Source organism: Sinocyclocheilus grahami, unplaced genomic scaffold, assembly GCF_001515645.1.
Source record: "Sinocyclocheilus grahami isolate Dianchi unplaced genomic scaffold, SAMN03320097.WGS_v1.1 scaffold715.1, whole genome shotgun sequence".
Taxonomy (NCBI): domain Eukaryota; kingdom Metazoa; phylum Chordata; class Actinopteri; order Cypriniformes; family Cyprinidae; genus Sinocyclocheilus; species Sinocyclocheilus grahami.
The window spans coordinates 377,676-394,215 of NW_015505894.1; the positions used below are offsets into that span (position 1 = coordinate 377,676).

The 16,540-nt window shown below is 38.4% G+C and overlaps 1 protein-coding gene across 2 annotated transcripts in view; it reads right to left on the bottom strand.

Annotated features, from left to right (window-relative positions):
- Positions 1-16,540, bottom strand: part of whrnb (whirlin b) — a 51,761-nt gene extending 35,221 nt beyond the window's left edge. For both annotated transcript variants that reach the window (XM_016244356.1, XM_016244355.1), the window contains exons 1-2: positions 15,255-16,540; positions 4,565-4,783 (exon numbers count right to left, since the gene is read on the bottom strand). In XM_016244356.1, the coding sequence (XP_016099842.1) occupies positions 4,565-4,783; positions 15,255-15,983 (948 nt within the window). In that variant the 5' untranslated portion in view covers positions 15,984-16,540. The remainder of the gene's footprint in view (positions 1-4,564; positions 4,784-15,254) is intronic.

Genomic DNA, 16,540 nt, shown 5'->3' on the forward strand with positions numbered 1-16,540 from the left:
AGCTAAATATCTACAGTGGATCTAAAATATGAATAGTTAATTATAACTAGTTATGGTTAATTATTCATATTTCCCCATGAGCTGATTCGCTACAATTCCGAAGAGCGTTTTTGAAGCCTAAAGTAGGCGGAGCCGGCCATCGCCATCTTGGCAGCGCGTCACAGGGCGTCACTCCTGCATAATCGAAAATGGGCAAAGAGGCAGAAGCAGGTTGCTGAAACCAAGCCCACCTAGTTCGACGGTGGTGACAGCAGCGGCAATCCACCTGTCACTCAAGTGGCCGCACCCTTAATTATGCAGAACGTTAAGGCTTAATATAATTTAAACGGATGAGTTATAAAAAAATTCACCCCCTCACAGTTGTCATGAAGGGCAAAATTAGCTATATAGACCAAAATCATTTTTTAAACCAGGCTGTAAACATGTTTTTTTCTACTGTAGAGATGGGCATTTTAACATGGGGAGTCTATGGGATTGACTCCCTTTTGCATCCAGCCTCTACCGGCCAGTTGACCAATTACAATTTAAAGGGGTCATATGATGTTGCTAAAAAGAAAATTATTTGGTGTATTTGGTGTAATGAAATGTGTTTATGCATTTTAAGGTTAAAGAAACACATTATTTTCCACATACTGTACATTATTGTTTCTCCTCTATGCCCCGTCTTTCTGAAACGCGTAGATTTTTACAAAGCTCATCGGTCTGAAAAGCAAGGTGTGCTGTGATTGGCCAGCTATCCAGTGCGTTATGATTGGCCGAATACCTTAAGCGTGTGACAGAAAAGTTATGCCCAACCATACTGTGATGATGCCCTGTCAGGCCGGAGCGATGATTCAAAAACATGAAAACCCATTATAAACGATGCATTCGTTGTATCCAGTGGGGACATAATTATGGATTATATTGACTTATACTCTATATAGTCTTTACACTATAATATACTATATAGTCTTTTTACGCGTTGCATGCATTGCGCCGCGTAAACATAAAACCATGTCTGCATTTGTGATCGGAGAAATGACAAACAACAAGCCCTACTCTACACTGCCCAAAAAACTCGCTTTAAATATAAAAAATATAAAATATAAAAACTCTTTAAATATAAAAAACTTACTTACAATCTGTGAGTCAGAACAGCCGGTATTGTAGTCTACTCTACCAGGATCAGGAAACGGTCCTCCATAAAATGTGCTGCACACATATGAATTTTTGGGTTGAAGTGTTCTGGAACAGTGTTGTAAATACAACTTAACCACTGATTTCTAGTCGTGTCCATTTTTGGAAGGCCAAACAAAGTAGTTTCGCTTTCACAACGAAACAGTGTCACACACGGTGGCCTAGAGTGAGCGGCAGCGGCCTACATTGAGCAGAGGCCGGGGGCTAGAGTGAGGAGAGGCCGGCTTGAGTGAGCAGAGGCAGCGGGCTTGACCGGCGGATTCGATGAAGGAGCGTCCGGAGGGCTTGCGGCAAACACATGTGACGACCCCGGGCTGGACTCCGCTTCGTCCACGGTGAAAGCCGATCCGGTGATCCACAGCACAAAGTTGAAGTATTTCCTCAGCAACCAGCACGGATCAGATCTAGGCATGACGAAGCAGATATCATCCTCTTTTGGAAAACCAAACAAAGTAGTTTCGCTTTCACAACGAAGCACACAGCGTCTTCACGACATGGCGGCGGCACCAACAATACTACAGCGAGAATAAAAGTTACGCCTTCTTTCTTTGCGTGAACATTTGGGCGGTGTTATGCAAATCTTCCCACATAGTGAGGTAGATATGTGGGGGCGTGTTAGAACGAACCGTTTTAGGTAGGTGTGACTGACTTAACTTTTATAAAGAATATCTCTTTGGATTTGAGACTTTAGTCTTTGCAACTTTACAGATCTTCTTTATGCACCAAGAGCTTGTAACACTCCAAAGAGAAATTGAAATCGTATCATATGACCCCTTTAAGTCACTTCCTTGTTGGCTTCACGAGAGAGAGCGGGAGGTTGCCGCTTGGTTTCAGCGCAGTGCTGCTTTGTTTACAACGGTAACCAAGGAAACACCGTATCTGGTGTTCCATGAGCGCCTCCTGCTGAGAGTGAATCTGCATCTCATTCAGAGCTTCTTCTGTTTGTTTCGTTCAAGCATGTAGTATAATTTCACAAAGCTAGTCAGAACATTCTGTTTTTGCTTCAAATTGGGTTATTATTAAATCAAATTATGTATATGAAATGATATAACTAAATTATATTAAATTATATAAATGATATGTATATGAATTATATAACTTAAATTAAATAACTGAAATTACAGATTTAAGTTAAATAAAGGTGTCAGCCTTTATTTTTCTTCTTTTTAGGAAACAAATCAAAGAAAAATAAACAAATTCTACTGTTCCTGATATTCTGTATGTTGCTCAAAAACTAAATATATTGTGTTCAGAGGAAAAAAGTTTAAAAAAAAATTTTTTTACCCAGTCATTTAAAAATAAGCTGTAACGACAATACCGTGATACCGTGAAACCGTAATATTTTTGCTTAATGTTATCATACCATCAAAATCTCATATCGGCCCATGCCTAGACTGCATATTGAAATCATTTACAGTACATACTAAATATAGACACACTACTGCACATTTTACAAGCACAGCTTCAAAGTAGCAGATTTCCAGTACTTTAATTGAACATGTATGACACAGTGGATTATTGGTTAGTGGGTGGGATATTTACCCCCTAGTTGAGACTGTGGTTGCACACTTCATTTCGCTCATCAGTTATGGACGCCCCATTACTAAAGGAAAATGCTGAGGCAATGAAGAGGAGGTGACTATAAATTGACTCACCCACCCATCAGGATTCTAGTGATGTTCGACCTGAATGAAATACCAATCAGATTCAAGTCTGGAATGCAGCACAACCAACCACTGCGGCATCTAAACCCTGATGAACATTTACCAACAAATCAATTAAAGCTGTATTTATCACCTCTCTACGGGCTTGACTGTGGGTTTGAGGTGGTTAAGTTTCATCAGTTCTCATTTGTCTTACATCGTTTCATACTAAAACCATGAACAGATTCCCAGAATCCAGATATGATTTTCCTCAGCATTATTCAAACTAACTATGAGGGTACATTCTGTGTCTGTTTGTAGCGTAATGAAGTCATGCATAGTCATGCACACATTTCACAATCCCTCATAGTTTTGTCTGATTGGTTACACTGATGTAATGTACTGCTTAGTGTACTGCAAAGTGTCTCATGACCTTAAATGTCAGCTCTGCAGTAAGCACTAAAATACCAATATTATTAAACACAAATGTACATGTGTAGACACAATTCAGTAAACAAATATCCTTATTCATTCCTCATGCATTACACGTAGTGTGATAAATGGGTAATATGGATTTGGCTAGTTCATCTGAACTCAAATGATAGTTCAAATGGGTCATATCAATCACATTGACATAGAGAACATTTCAGGTGAGCCGGGCCCAAAGCGTGCCTCAAATACTCTTTCAGCAGCCCCACATCTGAGCCAAAACAGCACAGACCCCTGCTAAAGAATCTCTGCAGCTAACATGCTCCACTGCCTCCATCCAAAACAAATAGATCACTGTCAGTGCTTGTAATTAGGGCTACCTTGAGTCATCCATAATCAAATCTGAAGAAACAAACAGTTTTTGTTGTTGAATTAACCACTGTCTGGAGTTTAGACAGTTATTATGAGTGAAAATCTCTGTGTTTGAGTTTATGGCATTATAGGTTTTGCAAGTGAATTTATAGGCAGTTGAAGGAATAGTTCACACAAAAATGAAAATTTTGTTATCATTTACTCACCCTCATGTCGTTCCAACCCTGTATAGGTTTCTTTCTTATATTGAACACAAAAGTATTTTGAAGAACCAAACAGTTGGTGTCCCCATTGACTTTCATAGTACGGAAAGAAATAAGCGACCATCAACTGTTTGATTACCAGCATTCTTCAAAATATCTTCTTTTATGTTAAATTACTTATTTTCACTTTTCTGGCTCTATCCAGTGAGTATTACACATATGTGATGCCACATGGCCAAAAAAAATATTCCATGTGGAAAGGAACCTTTAGAAATGCAATATAAACCTCTGATGATATACATTTTTAAATTTGTGAGTCACTGACAGATGTTGTATTTAGTACATTTAGTGGCAACTGTTTAGGACTTTTCAGACCTTGTCGGCAGTGTTGTGATTGGTGACTGCTGTCCTTTGGGCATTTTTAGCTGAAGAGGCAGAATATGGGATGAAGGTATGAGAGGGCATAGTGGGGAAAGCTGATGTGTGTGTGTGTGTGCGTTAATGCACCTACAGAGAAAAAAAACCCTGCAGAGCTGGTTTGCAGTTAGCAGAGAGAAATCACTAAGGCATTACTATCATTTCTACACTCGTTAGAGCTGTCATTTTAAATATGAATAAACTGAGTGACACAACACATAGAGGGAAAAGCCACAGATGTTTAGCATTTTACAACATCACCCTGAATTTTAAATTGCTTACATTCCACTCAATCTGTCAACATGAGCGCTCGTTTTCACTCACCTTCTTCTCAGCACCCTCGTGCCGAATGTGTGTGTGGCCATGTTGCTGAATGTCCGAGTGTCTTCCTCCTGAGCCATGCTGCTCCAGCAAGTCTGGTGGTGGGGACACACTGCGGCCCTGAGGGTCCACCCATGTGTACACATGATTGGTCACGTAACCACCTGGGATCCGTCCCATAGAACAGACCGACATGGAGAGCTTCTTAGAGCCTTTCAATACCTGTGAAGAGAAAACAGATGGATGAGGACAAGAAAGGAGGGAACAAGAATGTAGAATGAAGAGGAAATTAATAAATAAATGATTGTCCCTCTCTAAAAGTTATTTCTGTTTCAACATTAGAGATTTAATAACACCTCAAAATAAAAACCTCAAAATATAAAAATAAAAGCTAATTTAAAATATTAATAAATACTAATAGCATATAAATAATACCAAAGTAACACTGGCTAATACTAGATTCAAATCTATAAGATAGGATAATAAATAATTTTAATTATAATAAAATAACAATACAAACAATACAAATAAAAAATATATAAATCATTTATAGATTGATTTTATTGAAAAGGGTAAACACTTCACCAAAATTCAGTTATAATGTCTGATGAAAATTCAAAGACCCATAAAATGTTTACGTGAGCAGAAATTACACACTATAGCTTTAATACGAAAGGTGGGTTGTATACCTCAGCTGTAATTTTCTCCTCCTCAAGACTGCACAGTGATTTGACCTACTGTAGAAGTGTTTCTGCGTTCATGGCCTGCAAGAGCCAAACAAGTCCAATAAAAGATCTTACTGACTCTAGTGCAGGTCTCTTGTGGATTGCCTCAAGTCATGTAAATCAGTCCCACCACCTCCCTGTACTGCTATCATCTCTAGAAATGTCCACAGACATCCATCTCTGACATTTAATATGCTTTATAGGGACAGAGCCAGACGTCTCAGTGGGGTTGGGAGATGTTTTTTCAGTGCGACTGCAGATACAGACACCACCTCCCTGCACTGAGCAGAAGGTTCAGACATAGACCAGATTTTGAAGTCCCTTGGAAAGGTTGGATAAAATCACTTAGAAGTATTTCCAACAGTATTCGCAACTCTGTGTTTGGGCTTTCTCAAAGCAGACAAGAGGAGGACGGGAAGAAAAAGAATAAAGAGAAAGACGGGTATAGAAAGACAGGGTTGCCTGAGTCAGTGCTACAGAGAGAATATGAACAGTAGCCACTGATTGTCCTTGGAGAAGCTCGCTGACACTGACTTCAAATGATCAAGACAAAGAGGAAGCACTACAAAGATTATGAGTAAGAACAATTAGAGACATATGTGAAACATGTTGATCTTCAGAAAGCTTCTCAAAAGCATTCACTGGCATAAATGTATGAGCAGACAGAGCCACGCAAGTGAATGAAATCCCTCTGGCTCGCTCACAGAGAAGCACCCATGTTGGTCATTTACATGGATCTACATAGATTAACATAAATGTTTAATTGGAGCAGAACAACACATTCAGTGTTGCTTTTTCTGGTGCTGCTGTTGCTGCATGAATTATGAACAATGGCATGTGTGTCCTGGTTTAAAACTGCACTCACAAACACTTTTGAGCAAAGGTAGGCAGGGGGCTAAAAATATGAGCACCAAACCTGTGAAACCGCGTGGAGCATTTCATCTGCAGCCACTGAATGGAGCACTTGACCAAATGTGGTCAGCTACATAACAACACCTCAGTGTGCAAAAACAACCGCACGGACAGCTAGCAGCGCTACTGAGCAGATCTCTTACATAACAGACAGTATGTGGGGAGTTTATAGCCGCTGAGTAAGAGAGACGGAATAGGAGAGAGACTCAGTGCTGTGTGGATGTACAGCGGATGAGTCACGTTATTCTATCTTGAGAAAGAGTAAGAGGGTTCAAAATGTATTTACTAAAATAACTGGCTTTTCAGATGTCAGAGATTCATCATTTCATCAAACCTCAAACATCGAACTAGTAAACCTTACTAGAGACATTATAAGGAGAAGAGACTTACTACTCGAATATATTTGAAATAGAAAATAAAGGAGTGCTAAATATGGCAGCTGTAGTAGTCCGACTTACAGCTAAATAAGAAAAGCAATCCTCAATATGGTGACTGTAGGAATGGATGTACTGTCTAACAGCTAAAAGAAGTTTGGTAAAAGTTTGTTTATTCTATAATATGAATGAGCATTAGCTGAATCAAACTGAAAATACTGCTAACACAGCACAACAATTTACAATATAAAAAAATGTTGTCTAAATTTTATTCCCAATTTATGGAAGTGGAACATGATCTTGACAACCAATTTTGGATATTTCAGTGTTTCCCCATTCAAGTAGATTAGAGTGTTTGCATGACTAGATATAGTTACCAAGATGGCCACGCAGTGGACATTTAAAAAAAACTTTTTACATGAAAGTATGCTGGAAAAGAAAAAGATTTCCAGAACAATATTAAGCAGCACAACTGTTTTCAGCATTGAAAATAATAAAACATTTCTTGAGAACCAAACTGGAATGATTTCTGAAGGATCACGTGTCACTGAAGACTGGAGAAATGGCTGCTGAAAATTCAGCCTTGCATCACAGGAATGAATTACGTTTTAAATATATTTTAAATAATAATATTATTAAATTATTAAATATTATCGTAATAATATTTCAAAATATTTCAGTATGCTGTATTTTTTGATCAAATAAATGCAGCCTAGCAAAAAATAAATATACTAAAATGTATTTCAATATATTTATTTCATGCTAAGTCTACTACAAATACATTTACATATTTATGTACTTAATAAAATACCCTGCAATTGTACTTTTAGTAAACTGGTATACTTAAATTTTGCTAAATTGAAACAACTTATTGTGCAGAAGTAGTTCTGAAGTCCAACTAAAGATATACTGAAGTATATTTGATTGCGCTAAAGTGGAACTACTTCAAGTATACTTCTGGTACATTTCAAATATTTAGCATTTAAAGACCAATTTTATTCGAAAACCATACAATCCTCATCAATAGTGACATTAAAACACATTTTAGGCTTAATGTTAAGATAAACTGGTATACTTAAATTTTGCTAAATTGAAACAACTTATTGTGCAGAAGTAGTGCTGAAGTCCAACTAAAGATATACTGAAGTATATTTGATTGCGCTAAAGTGGAACTACTTCAAGTATACTTCTGGTACATTTCAAATATTTAGCATTTAAAGACCAATTTTATTCGAAAACCATACAATCCTCATCAATAGTGACATTAAAACACATTTTAGGCTTAATGTTAAGGAACGTGCATTGTGCACAGATAGTACTCCAAATAAAGTTTAATTATAATTTTTATATCAGCAACATGTCAGTAATTTATTTGAACTAGGCCTATACGTAGTATGAAATAAATGTCTTTACATTTGACTAGGGGAGCATAAAAGATTTATTTTAAAGGGGTCATATGATGCGATTTCATTTTTTTCTTTCTCTTTGGAGTGTTACAAGCTCTAAAACACCATTCACCATTCAAGTAGGTAGGAACTGCTTGAAAATACCTGGAGGCATTACCAAAATGGCCACATCCATGATTTGTCTTAAAGGGACACGCATTCACAGCCTCCCAGAGACAAAACACCTCTTTAAACTAATTCTTCAAACTTCAGCAAGAAAGTAACACTCAAAAAACAAAAAAGAGGGAGACATAGGCAGATAGGAGAGAGAGTGAGAGTGAAAATGAGGGCGTCTGACAGCTTTAGTGAATAAACCATAAGCCAGTGTCTCTTCATAAACCATAAGCCAGTGTCTCTTCGTCACAGAAGCAAAGGACACACCTGACATTTCTGTGCTGAGCCTCAGCAGACATAGCCCTCTTCCGATAAGAACGTGTAACAATCCTATTCCCCGCTCCTACCCGACCAGACGCCAAACTGAGACCTGTGCTGACCTGGATATAATGAGTGGTGACAGAGTCGGCGATGACTAAACAATGGCCTCACAGCCTTTAACACGGATGGGTCTGCTTACTCATTCTAAGCAATGCAAATCTGCCGCCACAGTCGCAAACACTGAAAGCTGACAGTAAATGGATTTTAAAATTAAAATGGTGGAAAGGTTACAACCAAAATGGTCAAGGTTTGACTAGTTAGCATAGAATGTTTGCCCCTGCAGGCAGATTATGTAACTGCACCATTATTGAGCTAAAAGGTATCTTTTTTTAATTGACGTCCATTTACAAATGTCCATTACATTTACTGTTTATTCTGATGAAACAAAATTCGCAATTGTAAGTATATAAATACACACAAATTGCATTGATGTTTTTTTCAGTCTGCCCAATTTTATTCACTGTTCAGGACAGTCACTAATGCAGGGTTTGAAGGGACTACGCATGTCTTGTGCCCCATCAGCCAATCAATATTGTAGTGATGTCATTTTTACCACTAGCTTCAGAGTTATTATGCTGCCTTCAAGTACAGCAGGGAAACTTGTCATAATAAAGCCCAAATCTTAGGTGCATGTCACACATTCAATTTGAAAAGATAACACGTAGCCTAAACAAAACAAGCGAATACTGTATATTGTGAACATTAAACCCAAAAATGACTACATCCGAATTCAAAATGATTCATTTCTATCCGTTATGTACACATGGTATCAAACGTGTTTGTGAAACATGAAGCAAACCATGAAAGACAAGTATCTAACTTTACATCAGGGGTGTATTCCAGAAAGCAAGGTTAACTTACCATCTGCTTAACCCTGAACTCTCGGTGGATTAACCCAAACCTTGCTTACTTGAGTTATGTTGGTTCCAAAAACGAGTCCAGGAGTAAGTTCACTCAACCCAGAGTAAGTTCCTGGTTAACACGCAAGACATTCTCAACAGAGCTATGAATCGATGAGTCACTATGGAAACGAACGCTAAGAAAAAGTGCCAAACTACTTATTTCTTCTTCTTCTGTTCAAAGGCCATTTGCATACTTGGTTTATATCGCCACCTAACTGGTGGTTGTGCAATCATTTTTCTTTTTTTCCGTTTAATCTTTAATCCTTGAGAATAAGAATTATATTGTTTGTTTGATGCTAATTATAGAATAAGTCATATCAGATATGTATTTTTATTACAGAAAATGCCGATCCATGCTGTGTGAGATGATAATAAAAATAAATAAATATAATAAACTAAACATTACCTTGTCATAATAGTGTTTTATAAATTATACAGATATTATATTATGTAATTATAATATATATATATATATATAATATTATTCTAATATATTATTATTCTTATATATTAGCTTATAATATATTACTTTCACTGTCACTGTCCATGTTGAGAGATGAGGCGAGGACTCAAAGATGCAGTAAATGGGCTCTTTATTAATAACAAAAATAAACAACTAACAAAAGCTACCCCGAGGGGAAAAACAGGCAGGAACTCTGGTGGCCATCCTAGGCACCCAGGCTGAAGACTGTGACATTACTTATATTAATTAGTGCTTTACAATTAACATATCAACCAACTATATATATATATATATATATATATATATATATATACCGTTCAAACTAGGCTGCTTATGTTGAAGTGTTTGGGATGTGGCTTTTAATGATGAGACCTTTTTTGTAATCAGGCTCTCAAAAAGTATATAACAATTTGGATATAGATTTATCGGCCAACATATCGGTTATCGGCTTTCAAAAATAAAGAATAATCGGTTATCGGTATCGGCCAAAATTTTCATATCGGTGCATCCCTAAACGAAACAGTACAGGACTGCAAACACAGGGAGACCAAGTAGGGCAGGTAGTGAGGGAGACACAGGTGGAATAACTGAAACAATAATGAGGTAACAAGATGGGCGGGGTCAGACAATGGACAGGAGAAAGCACATGGCACCAAACAAACGACACAAGCCATGTGCTTACACAAACACACAGTGTCCTCTGGTGGCCATCCTAGGCACACCAGCTGAAGACTGTGACAGTTATTTAATAATTTACGCAATGGGGTTTTTCTCTCATGAGAAAAATAAAAAAGGGAAAAATAATTGAAATGACGAAGAGATCTCATTTGTGATATTACATTTTCAAAAAATGATGATAACCCAGGGATTTGACTACAGATGTGGCCCATCCTCTGGGCTTTATCTGAGCTTATTCTACTCTCAGTCTGTCTCCTTTTTGCATATCAATCATCACAACTGCAAATAAATGGAATCTACAAACCGGCTGTTAATATAGCACAACTGTACAGGTATCCCATAACACTGTACAAACTGCAATTAATGATGAAACACTTTGAATCTTGTAGGTGACTTTTCAGGTTGAAGTATAAAGAGATACCATAAAAAGCACTGTAATCCAGTTTTACGAGGATTAATAATTAAACACAATGTTTTCTGTCGCAGTTTCAGTGTCCTAAACCACAGGGATCTGTGGACAGTTTCGGAGCAGCCCGTAAAAGCTTCGCAATATGTGCACTGGGAAAAATAATTGAAATGACGAAGAGATCTCATTTGTGATATTACATTTTCAAAAAATGATGATAACCCGGAGATTTGACTACAGATGTGGCCCGTCCTCTGGGCTTTATCTGAGCTTATTCTGCTCTCAGTCGGTCTCCTTTTTGCATATCAATCATCACAACTGCAAATAAATGGAATCTACAAACCGGCTGTTAATATAGCACAACTGTACAGGAATCCCATAATACTGTACAAACTGCAATTAATGATGAAACACTTTGAATCTTGTAGGTGACTTTTCAGGTTGAAGTATTGCTTTGTTTCCAGATTTATGTTCATAAGATATTCAGTAGCTACTTATTACATTTGAATGGACGGACATTTTGACCACAAAGAATAAACACATTTGCAACTAAAACAAACAATTATTTGCATTGCAGACTGATGCATTATTATTTTAAAAAGCTAGCAGGGCTGCACAATTAATTGAAAACCAAAATCATGATATGGCTTAGGGAGATAATAACATCGCAACGGCGGTGATGAATAAAAAATAAATATATACATATCAGTGGCATGCAGCGGTGTTCTGAAATGAGGAGGCAAAGTCCTCACATTTAAGTTTTTTTTCTATTATTAGTAAATGTGAATTCATGTCTAAGTCACATTTTCTTGGTTAAATAAACAAAGTATAAATCTCATCATTTTAGTGTTTTTAAGCATTTTACATGTATTCTAAAATAATAACTCAGAGCAGTAACATTTTGAAAAAATATATATTTAATTTAAACAATTATATATTTTATTTATGAACTGATGTTCAGCAGTTCTTTTTCATAATAATCTTATTTCTGGAACATCAGCCATTAGAGCTTGGTGAACTGGTCAGTGGTCACAGATGCGGAGAAGTTCCTTTAATTTTAATAAGCTGATTTCTCACTAAAAAAACCCTCAGATTATGTTTTCAGGCCATTTGAAGTTTGATTTTGACTTGACAAAATGGTGATGTATATATAAGTGTGTGAGTTGTTTACTAACTTGCTTTTTTAATCAGTCTTCCCATTAACGCCATTATATTCATTATATATATGTTCATCCAGACTGATTCGTGAATGCAGAACAGACACGAACACAAGAGTTGGGATTTATCGCATGAACCAATCACAGCCAAACATAACCAGTCATATCCAATCATATCGTGATGGAGGCATTGCGTCCTCTCACGTGACAGCTGTTCTTTTTCATAATAATCTTATTTCTGGAACATCAGCCATTAGAGCTTGGTGAACTGGTCAGTGGTCACAGATGCAGAGAAGTTCCTTTAATTTTAATAAGCTGATTTCTCACTAAAAAAACCCTCAGATTATGTTTTCAGGCCATTTGAAGTTTGATTTTGACTTGACAAAATGGTGATGTATATATAAGTGTGTGAGTTGTTTACTAACTTGCTTTTTTAATCAGTCTTCCCATTAACGCCATTATATTCATTATATATATGTTCATCCAGACTGATTCGTGAATGCAGAACAGACACGAACACAAGAGTTGGGATTTATCGCATGAACCAATCACAGCCAAACATAACCAGTCATATCCAATCATATCGTGATGGAGGCATTGCGTCCTCTCACGTGACTTTCCTCCATTCATTCTCAATTACCCCCCAACAAACCCACCGCAGGCTTTAGGGGGTCTGTTAAAACTCAATGAGCTCAGGGGAGGCGAGAGAGAGACGCGGTCTCCCGCTGTAACTTTACCTGCTTGGTGTTGCTGTTGCACAGATTTACTTTAGAAAATTGTGTGATTTATACGCTTTTTGTCATATTTTGTAATATTTGCATTGTTTTATTTTCGTAGTTTTTTCTCATCCAAATTTTTCAGGACACAGTGCCTCCCATGCATCCTTGGAGGAAATGCTACTGATTCATTTATAATAAAATAAATATATGTACTGTGTGTTTTATAGTGAAGTGGAGCACTGCATTAATTTACATACAAGCAGCTAATGGTGCTCCACAAAAACTACATCTCTGCATCTACTCTGTTTTTGGTTGCTTATAGATTGCATTTGGGACCCCAAACATCTTCCCAAACCTAAAGGATTTAAATGCTCCCTATGGTTTCCCACCAAAATGCAAGCTTGATGGTTTAAGGTTTGAAAATGATGACATCAATACCATAAATATTAGTATTATAATTTTGCAGTTGTACTGTTGAAAAATTGTTGTTGTTATTATTGCATTATTTTCTTATATTTTTTAACAGTGAATTACAACAACAATATTTCTTATTTTAATATTTTATTATTATTCAAATTAAAATATTATTATTTTTTGAACGCAACCTAGAGATTATAACAACATATTTTGAAATCACAATTTTTCCAGAAAAATAATTTCTCTAAAATCGTGCATGCCTAAAATCTTCAGTGTATTATTATGTTAACACAGACTTTTTTTTTTTTGTATAAATAAAATGTGACAATCCTGGTTGGCCAATTTGTAGGTCAGTCCAGTGAGTCCAGAATAAGATGCAACATGGACAAGCGTGCCTTAAAGTTAAAGGTCATGTCATCTTCCATAAGATATCATGTTAACAACTCTGATATTGTCAAATCAGCTTAATTCACACCTCGGCTTCATAGTAAACTTCACAGGCAATGTGAGACGGCCAATTCTCACCTCAAACATCTTTATTTAGAAATGCTTACAGGCTGGCACTTTGAGTAAGCATGGTCAATCATTTTTAATCCCTCCATATGGAACCTGCAATCAAGACAGACTGACTCGCTCAATCAAGCTTCACAAACAGATGTCAGGCCCTGAACTTCCGCTATATAAAATACAATATTAATGTAATTAAACAGCTATACTTGATACTGCTGGTGTGATTGACAGAAAGCAAAAAATGTCTGAATAGTGCAAAGCCAAGTGTAGCTGATACAGGACTGAGCTTTCATGCAACGATTTGACTCACATTGTTATTTGCTCTGTGCTTTTTTTAGTTTGTGAATTCAATTCTGACAGGCAAACAAGACTGTGACATGAGTAAGACAGGCAGTACAACAAAGCAAGGACAATACAAAAGAATGCTGCACTTCCCTCAGCAGTCTAACATGAACGCTTGAAAAATAAAAAATAAAACAAACACAGAATGAGCCTGCCCACACAAATAGTCAAAGAGAGAGAGTAAGCGAGCAAAGAGGAGAGGAAAGTAAGAGTGAGGTGGCTGCCTGTCATTGCTCTTCTTCTGCAAACTGTATAAGCTTCAATTGTTATGTAACCTATGATTTAACTCTCAAATCTAGAACTAAAATTAGAGATGATAATAGATTCCACCACAGGCAAATCTCTAACTGGACGTTACAGTTGATAAAACATCATACTTCCAATTCTTTTCACAATGCCTGAGACCAGCACCACAGATCCAATGGGGTGTTTTGAGTCAATTATCCAATTTCCTGAAATTACCTTTGGACACACATGGGGAATGAGAGCAAATGTGTTAAAAAAAGACCAGGATTAGGACCATGTGAAGAGAAGAGAGCAAGTGAGATGGTTTAGTCACACTGCCAGTGGCCGGGTTGGGGTTGAGGCCAAAAGTTAGTACATAGTACTGTGTAATCAAGTGGGCAAGAAAAAAAAATTAAAGATTGATTTTAGCCCTGCTAAAGCCAGTAACTCTGACTGGGACTCTGGCCAAAGATTTTTCTGCAGGGCTGTGACTCTGGTGAAGGACTTTACAGGATGAGAGGAGGAAGGGGGAAAGCAAATGGGGCTGTTTGGTACAAAAAAGGAGTCAACACTGTAAAAATGAAAAGACCAACTGGGGCTCCTCACACTGCCACACTGACAGATACCTGTAAAGCAGCGATTCCCCACCAGAAGTATGTAGGGCAGTCAAACCATCCTTAATGTATTTTAATACTATTATTCTTTTAGTTTGTATACATATCTTTATTTATATTCAGTATGTCCCATTTGGTTTTCACTGGGAACGTTTCTGCATGATTAAAAGAACAGTCAGAAATGGTAAAAGACCAACAATTACATATGCAAGTGCATCAAACATGTCCCTTATAACGGGTCTTCGTTTTTTCAGTGAATCATTTCAGACTCAGCAGATCCAGAAAAGATTTCTTACGACGTGAAATGTTTAAAACACTGCCAAAAACACACGTTCACTCACACACACTAAGACAGAGATCACACATCACCTTTACTGCCTCTCCATGAGTGACTCGGTCAAACACCATGTTATTGACTTGCACGATCTGGTCTCCAACTCTGAGCCCCTCTCTCTCAGCGGATGATCCCGGCTCCACCAAAGACACATAGATGCCAACTCCATGCTCTGACCCACCCCGTATGCTGAATCCCAGGCCTTCGTGGCTCTTGCTCCTTTTCAGCGTAACTTGGCGGATTTCATCAGGCGCTTCCTGCATCGGCGCTGGCGCTGTCCCCTCAGCCGCGGTGCTGAAAACCAGAGCCTGGCGCACGGATCCGTGACTGGGACCGGCCTGCTCGGACTCGTGCAGAAAGTGCACGGAGGATGCTCCAGCATGCGCGTTCGTGCTGCTGAGGTCTTCCGAGCACTCGTGCGTGACACTGGCCGCCAGCAGATCCGTCTTCAGATAAAGCCCTTCCGATGTGTACTGGTCGAACAGCAGCTGGTCCGAGCGGGGTATGACCAGGCGCAGCATGGGTAAGAGTTGGCGCTTGTTGGCTGTGTTGAGAATGACTTTGAGAGTCTGCACGAGATCAAAGACATTGCGTTTGGCGTGGTAAACGTTGAGACAGTGGATGAACTGCTCCCTTTCGAAGTCGTTGAGCAGCACGTTGAGCGTGTTGTGCAACTTCTTGACGTTAACGGAAAGCGCGCGGCCACCGGAGCCCAGGGAGTTCGAGCCCGACTTGAGAGAAGCGCGCTCCAGATCCGTGCTCATTCTCGGACACCTCAAAACCACAGGGGGATTTCACATCAGGCATTAGGAACAGAGCACGGTCACTGCCTCTTGCTAAAAACAGAAGCGCACCGCGATTCGTGCGTTAAACCAGTGGTGAGAGCAGCCATGCTGGGTTGAGTCTTCAAACTAACAACGCAGAATAACTAGTGCAATGCCGTTTCGAAACTTTTGATTATTAATGAAGTTGGTTTACTAATCACTTTGAATAGTGGAAAAAGTACACTGTTCTTCCAAAGGCAAACAACAAACCCGAATTAAGTCCCGCGAGGATTTGACGTCCGTTATAGTGACTTTAATCCTTTTGGGAACACACTGTGCGATGAGAAACGGGTGGAGAGACGCGTCCGGCTCCGCGAAAGAAACAAAAACACAGCAAGAACGTTTAAAGTTTGGCAGCTGCGCTCAGAAGAGCAGCGCGTCTGGTCAGTGCGGCTCGCTCGGATTGCTTGTCGCTACTACTGAGTCCGTAGTGAGATACCGACACTGCGCTCTGGAGGAAATGACGCACGCGCGAGGCGCCTCTGTTGCTTAGGAAC